Raw genomic sequence first — 9390 nt, 5'->3', positions numbered from 1 at the left:
TCATGTATACATATGAATTATGCACAGTATAACGTACTTAAAAACCTGTTTTATATGATTATTTGTACAGGTGTAAGTGTAAACAATAAAATGGTTTGTTACTTCGGATAGTAACTAGTAACAGATGGGGGTACTGAAAAAAAACAAAAAACAAATGCACTAGTATGTGGCCCGCTTACGCGGGTTTTATTTTTTTTCAGCTGCAACCGTTAATTATCTACTATCAAAGTAATAATTTTATTGTTCCCCAAACTTGGGGAAATTAACTCTGTTTCTTATTATTATTATTCTTATTATTATTTTTCTTCTTCCTGTTTTGTCCACGAGTGATCTTGTAAACCACACATCCGACTTAGGTGAAACCTTTTTAGGGTTAGTAGGCATGTTATGTAGAGTTGCCAAACAAAGGTCATTTTGCGCGCACGTGCTTGCAAGAGCGCGCACTGAATAAAATCTATAATGGATATTGCCGTAACTTTTCTATTTTTTGATGAAATTTTTTGAAACTATAATGTAATATATAATAAACAAGATAGCATGGTCAAAATAGCAAGATCTCACGCGCATGCATTTTATTGGATTTATAATAACTTTCTTGTTTCTTGTCATAATAAATTTTGAAAAAAACATTATGAAGATCTACCACATGATATATAAGAATTTTCATGAAAGCATGCGTATGTGCGCGTGCTGCAAGTTGATTGGCTGAAACTATAAATGGCAATTAATATCTCCTTTGTTTTTTGACGAAATTCATTGAAATTTAAAATATAGTCATGCATTAGGATATCCTACAAAATGATATAGAAAAAAAATCATGAAATTACGCGCATGCACGAGTGCTGCAATCTGATTGGCGTTTTTTATTTCTCCTTTGTTTTTTGTTCTTTGAAATTTAAAACATAGTTTTTATCCTACGAAACGATATAGAAAAAAAATCATGAAATCACGCGCATGCACGTGTGCTGCAATCTGATTGGCTGATACTTTAAATTGCTATTTCTCCTGTTTTTTGAAAATTCTTTGAAATTTAAAATATAGTCATGCATTAGGATATCCTACAAAATGATATAAAAAAAATCATGAAATTACGCGGATGCACGTGTGCTGCAATCTGATTGGCTGAAACTTTAAATGGTTATAAAAAACAGGATGGGATTTAGAACATAGATAGTGTGTTCTACAAGAAGATATGGTAACCATGCACATGCATACTCTCTCTCTCTCTCCACGTGCACGCAATGATTTGGAAAAAATATAAAAATTTTTGAATGAGTGATTTTTATTACTTTTGGACTGAATGCTTTAATATATAGTATATTAAAATATATAAATAGTGTAGACAAGATGATATGGTCATAACGCACTGCATTCACATGCGCTTGGGTGCAATGCTAAAAATTGAATATAATTGGTATCCTTGTGGGAAAACGTTGTTAAAGTCAAAAATGCACAGAGTTTGTCTTATTTAATGAAGCTTACAGGGAATATGGCACCGAAAGGGAGTTGGGGAGCGTTTGGGGAACATCTGTAACGGTTCCCGTTACAATTAGCACTAGTTGACTTTTATTGTGCCCAGGCAAAGATGAAATGAATTTTCAAATGCGGAGATGCATTATTCACACGTTTTCCTCACTGAAAATCTCTCCTCTTCGCAATTATTTAGATCTAAAATATATTATATAAATGACCTGAATATCAATCCCTAAATTTTATATTTATAATAGTGGTGCATGTATTTAAAAAAAAATTCCGTATACTAGACTATGATCGTATGTTTATTTTTCACTTCATCATATTAAACAAAATCTATTTTGTCAAATTGATAAGGGTCAGATCGTGTTTTGTTTGTTATTATTGTTTTTTGGTGTATTGAATTATATTTCTTATTATTTATACTTGAATGATAAAATGATATATTGAAAGAAAAACAGTTTTGTTATTTTTGTAATATAAAAAATTTCATCAAGTGTGTTTCATAGAAGAACAAGAATGAAAACTCTCTCTCTCTCTCTCTCTCCACGCAAATGATTTAGAAAAATATATTTTCCAAATTCTCACCTTTTCTTTTTTTCATTCATTTTCTAAGATATAATACATGTAGAATTGTCTTTAAAAACATGTAAGAATACGATATAAATACTTATAATATTATTGAGTATACCGGTACTATGTACTTTGAATTCAATGGATTCTAAAAATGTCATTATTTTAGAAAACCAAAAAAAGTCTTAATGGTAAACACCTGTAAAATCTGACCGTCATTTCGAACTGTAAGACAATGCTAGCTATTCTTTGGAGACCCTGGCTATGCGTGTTAATTTTGTCAGAACGGGATTTCATACCTGTTCTAAGATGTACGCTAGAGTGGATAATTTGATGTTCGTCAGAGTGGTCAATTGAGTCTCTGAGGGTTAATGGTTGTCTTCTGGAATAACTGTTCATTATTAAAAAGTTCCATTTTCTTTGAATGCGATGGCTCCAAAATATTTTCTTTGGATTTTACTTTTTGGTTTGTGTAAGTACTGACCATTTTCAAAACATTTAAGACTAAAGTTCTAGAGTTCTATTTATTTATTTTAATAAGGAATGAAAGGATATATGATTTTGTTAGTCTGTTCTTTTAAAATTGCGTATTAAACTGCTTCCATTGTAATTATTGCAGAGTAAATTAAATAATATATTTATTTTTTCATTCATTTAAAAAAAACTATCAAATTCTATGTTCATTGTAATTTTTATTTTTTTTTTTTCTATCAAAAACACTCTGACACCAGGTAATTATTTCACAGGTGTGGAATGTGTACTTTCTTATTTCTTGGACTTTTTATCAAAGAAGCGATTGTAAAAACGAAAGTATTTTTTTTACCTATTTTGTTGTTCCAGAGATATTTATAACAGTTTACAAATGTTCCTAGTTCTTGCAACTCTATTTTGCTATGGAAGTTGTGGAATAAGGCGAATCCGATCAACCATGGCGCAACTACTCAGTACATGTATTAAACTTAAGACAATATCAATGTTTCACATAGATTGATATTCATTTATATCAACGTACCATAATAACCTTTTTTTATCATAACTATTAACTGAAGATTATTATATTTATAGTAAAGTTTTTTTTATTCACATGTGGTTAAAAATTTTTACCTCTTCTAAAAATGTGTTTTCGTCTCAATATAAATCATACAGGTTACAGGAAAAATGATCACAGATACGGGTAAAAATGACCACTCAGAGTGTCAATATTTGCGCATGTTTCGTCTCGGTTTAGGGTTGTAGCGACACGGACGAGTGTCCACTTGCACTATATGTTACTTAGACCCTTGTCACGCATGGCTGATTTAAAGCATTGTTTTCTACGACCGAAGGAGAGAAATATATAATTTTCCTGTACAGGAAAATCGTCGTAGGAAGAAACAACAACGACACAAGATTGTAATTAAGGCGAAACAAGGTTTATTTTCTATGTTCCTGGTTTATTCTAAATATAAACATAACAGCTTTGCTGGGATAGGTCATAGACAATATACTAATTAAAGAATGACGGACATTCCAGGAAAAAACATTTACATGAAGAAAATCAAAGCATTACAGATTTGAAATATCAACAATTAACCAAATCTGCATTTACATGCACAATATTAATGGTGGAGATTTGGAAAACATGATTTATTTTTACTACCTTTGAAAACGTCTATTTCTTGTTCTTTTTTTGCAGAAAATAGTTGTAACCTTAATAATCTGCATGGTTGTTTTTTTCAAAAAAGAAGAGTTCGCATTTTTATTCAGAAAAAGGCCTTTTTAAATATTTGAACATTTTGTAAATGAACTTATGATATTTCTACGAAGTTATATATTTCCTGTAGGTTGGGAAGCGGTGCACTGTCAGTGGGGATTAAGCTTTGGTTGGTTTTGGGGAAACCTTGAGGACCTCAAGTCATCTACGGTCGAGGCTGGCGTGGTGAAGTCCTCATCATATATTCCCGGCTCCAAGACTGAGACCAATCTGTTTGACGACAGTGATAGTTCCTCTTCAGAGGAAGATTCTGTCGCCATTGTATCCTCCATTGTTGACCAACAAAAGCGTAGACGTGCAAATCACCGTTCAGGTAGACGAGGCTCAAAGAGACCGGGGAAAGGTAAAAGGTTAAGAAAGTATGGCAGGAGGAACAAAAACTACCAGAATAGTCAGGGAAGGATTAAAAATTTTCGAAAAAGTCAACAGAGGCAAAGACAAATACAAAAACTTAGAAAAAAGTACAACGACCACATTCGTAAAAAATATGGCAAAAAGGCATTGAAAAGTGTTGGAATGGATTCGAAACAATGGGCACAGAATGAAAACGCTACAGGTGAGAAATATCCATCAAAATCACTTCAAAAAGAACAAACAAGTTTTTTGGAGGAAATAGTGAATCCTTCCTCTAGTCATCAAAGTCCCTCAAAAGCATCACCCGATCATGAAAATACACCATCTGCTAAACAGTCATCAAAGTCCAACATACAAGGAATTAAATCAAATACTAACAAAATGAGTATAAAGTCTAGTCAAAAGATAAATGTTCAAACACCAGCTACCAATAAACAGGAAGTCGAACATGAGAACGAGACTACTGATGCTCCTGAGGCAGAAGATAAATCAACAATACCGACAACCACTACGGCTGACATGACAACACAAGAATCGGAGTACGAGCAAGATTACTTTGGCTTTATGGATCTTTTTGGGCTTGATCAAGACGTGTACAATTTTCCTAGTTTTCCCGAAGGACAAAGTACTGACAACTTCAACAACAACAACAACAACTTCTCTCCTGAATCTTCTGTTGGAAGCCAACCAGCTGGAAGTGATAAACCAAAAGCGGGTGTGGGACGTGGTTTGAATACACAGGCATCACCACTTAAATCAAACGACGTAACGATGCAAGAATTGGAAAAGTCTCCTCAAAGCATTTTATCGGCAACCGCGAACAAGACAGAGGGAGAAAACTTCCATAAGAGTGGTGGAATCAAAATGAAAGAAAGCAACTTAGATTCAATCTCAACAGTCGTAAAAGAACCAGCTCTACAAGCAAGGACTGATCTTCAGACAAAGAAAGGAAAACCTTCGGGTAATTTAAGTCTGAAGCAAAAGTCCTCTTATGGAACTTCTCAAAACAAGCAAACAGTTTCTATTCCCATAGAGGCAGAAAAGAGATTTCTAAAGAACAAATACAAGCTGCCGACGGTTTCTGATCCAGCCAAAAATGATAAATCGTTTAACTTGCACGTTGATCACCCTCAAGCGTGGAAATCCTATGACATCATAAATCCTAAACCAAATATTCTTAAGCCATTTAAGTCTAATGAACAGCAGCAAGGTTTAGCCAGTGTAACAGGAAAAACAACCCATGAACAAGCACCGATAAACATGGAGACATCCAAAAACATCCTATCAAACAGAGGTACGTTTCATACAAACACTAATTCTGATCATCAACAGGTTAACAATAATCTGATCACTGGGAATAAAGAATCACGAATTAGAAGTAATACAGTGGGAAAGCTACCGGGTTCTAATGTGGTCGAAACTAATAACCTAAATGTTAATAAAAATGTTCAACAATACAGCAACAGGAAATCGATCACTGCCAATAATCTTTCAAGAGTTCACCAGATGGGAAAGACATTGGACTCCCAGAGGATTGGTAATAATTTGAATAATAAAGAAAACAAAAAGGTCCAAACAAAGCCGGGTGATAATATTGTTAATGGCAAAAATGGAAAGAAAATAAACGCCTTGTTCCCTTCTACTGTCCGGAAATCTACAACTTGGAAACCAAACTTTTCGAGTAAAATTGAGAAAACATGGGTTGATGCTTTTTTGCCTGATAAATCAACCGCTAAAATCTCTAATCAACAGCCTTCAAGAGACCCAAGTAAGAATGCATCAAATTCTCCTATGTACAGAGGAAAAGTTGCACCGAAAAAAATAGATTCTTTATTTAGCCTTTCCCAGACAGCATCACAGGGGAAAAATGTTCAACTCAATAGACTTGAAAAACATGCTGTCATATCGAAACCCATCATTTCTCCAGAGATTTATCCTTCTGGGTCAAAAGGTCGGAAAATTACACCTTCACTTTCGAAACCTGCTGGGACTGTTTCATTCAAAGAAAATGCTCCTAATACGGAGAAAGACAACTCTCTCAAGAAGAGACCAATATCTACTCTGTCACACATGCCAACTTCAGTAACGGCCATTCCATCAGATATTTCGAAATCATCTTGGGACGGAAGTATCAATGACAGAATGTCTTACAAATACAAAAACTCACAAGCCAAAACAAATAAAATGGATATGAATTTATCCCAGTTAACATCTAACATAGAGAGCAGGCAGCAGGTTAAACCAAGCTTCACAAAGACATTGAGCGCAAAGAATATTACCAACCCTCCAAAACCTCTAAACTTGCCTTATCCCAATGTTCCTGATAATAAATTTAAAACAGGTGTAAATTCAGTTTCTAAATTTCCAGGAAAAGGCCAGTCACAACCGCCAAAACCACCCAATATAATATCAGAAGGTTTTCCTTCAAGAGTTAAAAAACAATCATCCACCAAGACCGACACTGAAGTAGATATATATCCTGATATTCCAAGCCAGGGTAATGTTCACATAAAACTGCCAGAAATCCCTACACGGTTAACCAAGGAACTTGGTCAAAGAGAAATGACAAACAGTCACCAGAAGAGTCCACCAGAACCACCCATTGTCTTGGATCAGATTGAAGTACCTACAAATAGTGTGTTCAGCTATTCTAATTCTAGTAATGACGAAAACAGACTTTCGCTTTCTTCAGCATCCATTGATGGAAGATTAGCTAATATAAATCGTCCTCCACCACCTGCTAAGAAATTACAACTAACCTTGCTAGAGACTGAGCAGAAACCAGATTCAAAGATGGTTGCTCCTAATTCTGCAGGGTTAAGTCATAGTAGAAGAGCACAGAGTAAAATGATTCAGGCACAAAATATACAATTAATTCCTTATTCAAATGCAATACCGATGAAACAGGCACTTAAAGGGGGAAATAAACAAAATGAAATGAGAAAATTGTCTCAAATAGAAACAAAAAGTTATTTTGGTAGAAAAAGGTACGATAAACCCACAAGAGATCATGGTTTTTCCAGCATGCAATCAAATATGATAGAGAAACAATCGAGGATTCCAACAAGATCTAATTTGCACCATAAGTCATATAATCCAGATAACTTTAGAATAAATTCAGCTGAGAAGATAATCTCCGAATTTAAAGAAATCCACACTGCCCAATAACAAACAGTCTCATAACATGGAATGGAGAGTTCAAAAAGTTAATAATACACGAGAACAATTAAATGGAGCAAAAAGAGGAGGAGGTAGAAATATAATTTCGGAAATGAAATCCCGGTTAAATGGAAACTTAACAGATTTTCAAAATAAAGATAACCACATTGCCCAAGAATATCAAAGTACAGCAGTTAAGGTAGAAAAGATAACAAAAATCCCTAATGTTTCCCTGCTGTCCAAACAACTTCACAAACAAAAGATTCAATATCCACAGAAACAAAAACCATTGAAAATGTCTGTTCACAAGTGGATATAAAAAAGCTGTCAGGGAAATATAATTTTGTCTGGTAGAAATAATCCCACAGGGCGATACCCTCCTTCAAAATCAGGAATTTGGAAACCAATCAAACAAGTAAATGGACAACATAGAAATACTCAAACCGATCGGAGAATGGTCATTTCTTCTGGAGCAATCATTAAGAAATCTACATTGCCAAACAGAAAAAGTGCCAACAGTTTAGCCAGACAGAATATGCCTAGCTTAGGGCGACAGAAACCTAATTCTCCTCCACAGCCGATTGTCACAGGTTCTCCAAATCCAACTACCACAAACGGCGAAAATAAACTAGAACAGGAAGGGCAATTACCAACAGCTAGAAATGCACTTCGACAAGCAGTGAAAACCACCTCTAATCCTTCAACTACAAACAGCGAAAATGAGTTGGAACAAGAAACAGAAGAACAAACGACACAACAAAGTGGTACAACCTCAAGTTCCAATACAACGTCCGTTGAAAATGAAAACGAGGCTGAAGAGGAACAAACAATGTCTTCACAACAAACCCAACAACCAACACAGCAATCAACAACTCAAGAGGAGGGAGAGTATGAATATGAAAATGATTACGCCACAACAACAGATGGTCAGTCTGGAGGAAGAGGTGGAAGGGGTCCTCAGGGGGTCGGGGCGGCAGGGGACAATATATTTAGTGGCTCTTGGAAGGACGCAGTGCGAGAAAATGCCAGGGAGATTGCTTTAGAAATGGAAGGAACATGGACAGGTTTGAAACAGTGACCACAATATTTTCTGTTAATCCAATATACAATAAAGAAGTTAGTATACTTTTCTTTATATTTTGTCAATGATAAATTGAAAATTCTTTTTTTATTGCAGCGATCAATACAAGTACAGTAGGTCGAAAAAACACGTGTCCGTCATACAAGATGAGATACCAAGGGAATGCTGTCGTTTTCGATACAATCGTTGGTCAATGCCGAGTGTAAGTACATTTTGCTTCAAAAATCTTTTAATATATGTTGTATTTTATGTACACAATAAACGTATTTGCAAATCTGAGTTTCTTTTTTTGCATTCAACAGTATCATAACATGGAATAAAAGGCAACAACGAGAACAAGTCAAAGAGAAAGTTTCGTGGGGGGTCAACACTTACTACAGATCAAGGTAAATAATACTATATGATCAGACCATTGAAGATGTATCATCTCATAAGTTTTAGCAGTTAAAGCTGATGAATCAAATTTCTTACACGTAAGTATATTTAGGAATTGCACCAGAATTACATCTATGTTGAGATGTTAAAAACCAATTGAATGTCTATTTCAACCTTCGTCTGACAGATGATCTCTGTACAATTTTAATTATATGTATGTACAAATTCTTTTTCATTCTAAAATTGCAATCGTGTTTATAAATTATGTTTTTTTTATTGTTTCTGGTTATAGGACTATTTATGTACCAGTTGTGACGTATGTTGATCTTCGATGACCTTTAAAAAAAAAATTTTTCAAGGTTTGTTTAATTCAATTCCGTTTTTCAAAGACAATTCTGGAATATGCAAGAGAGGACAAGAAAAAGTTATAACCTTTCATTTTTGCAATTCGTTTTAAAATATTACATGTAAATTTTTACATCTTTGAATAGAATGATTTATTTATGTAAGGGTTTGAAACTTTTCTAGAGATCAAACATTCATTTTTGTTATAAATATTATATAAACTTTTTTTTTGTGTGTTCATGTTTGTTTAATTTTGAATTTTCATTTATTATTTAAA

General features: G+C 34.2%; 2 protein-coding genes across 2 annotated transcripts; both read left to right on the top strand.

Annotated features, from left to right (window-relative positions):
- The first annotated feature begins 3835 nt into the window (after window positions 1-3835).
- On the top strand, window positions 3836-7321 carry LOC134241659 (putative mediator of RNA polymerase II transcription subunit 26). The gene has a single exon (XM_062723694.1). The coding sequence runs from the start codon at window positions 3836-3838 to the stop codon at window positions 7319-7321; it is 3486 nt and encodes a 1161-aa protein (XP_062579678.1).
- A 342-nt stretch (window positions 7322-7663) lies between these two features.
- LOC134241658 (uncharacterized) lies at window positions 7664-9103 on the top strand. Its single transcript, XM_062723693.1, has 4 exons — window positions 7664-8376; window positions 8490-8595; window positions 8696-8779; window positions 9061-9103. Exons 1-4 carry the CDS (start codon window positions 7767-7769, stop codon window positions 9101-9103), a joined length of 843 nt encoding a protein of 280 aa, XP_062579677.1. The 5' UTR covers window positions 7664-7766.
- Window positions 9104-9390: the final 287 nt, after the last annotated feature.

This window comes from Saccostrea cucullata, unplaced genomic scaffold (genome assembly GCF_032062105.1).
Source record: "Saccostrea cucullata isolate Sc308-1 unplaced genomic scaffold, CSIRO_AGI_Scuc_v1 ctg267, whole genome shotgun sequence".
NCBI lineage: Eukaryota > Metazoa > Mollusca > Bivalvia > Ostreida > Ostreidae > Saccostrea > Saccostrea cuccullata.
Note: the sequence above shows the minus strand (reverse complement) of the source record. Positions and strands in the feature narration are given on the sequence as shown.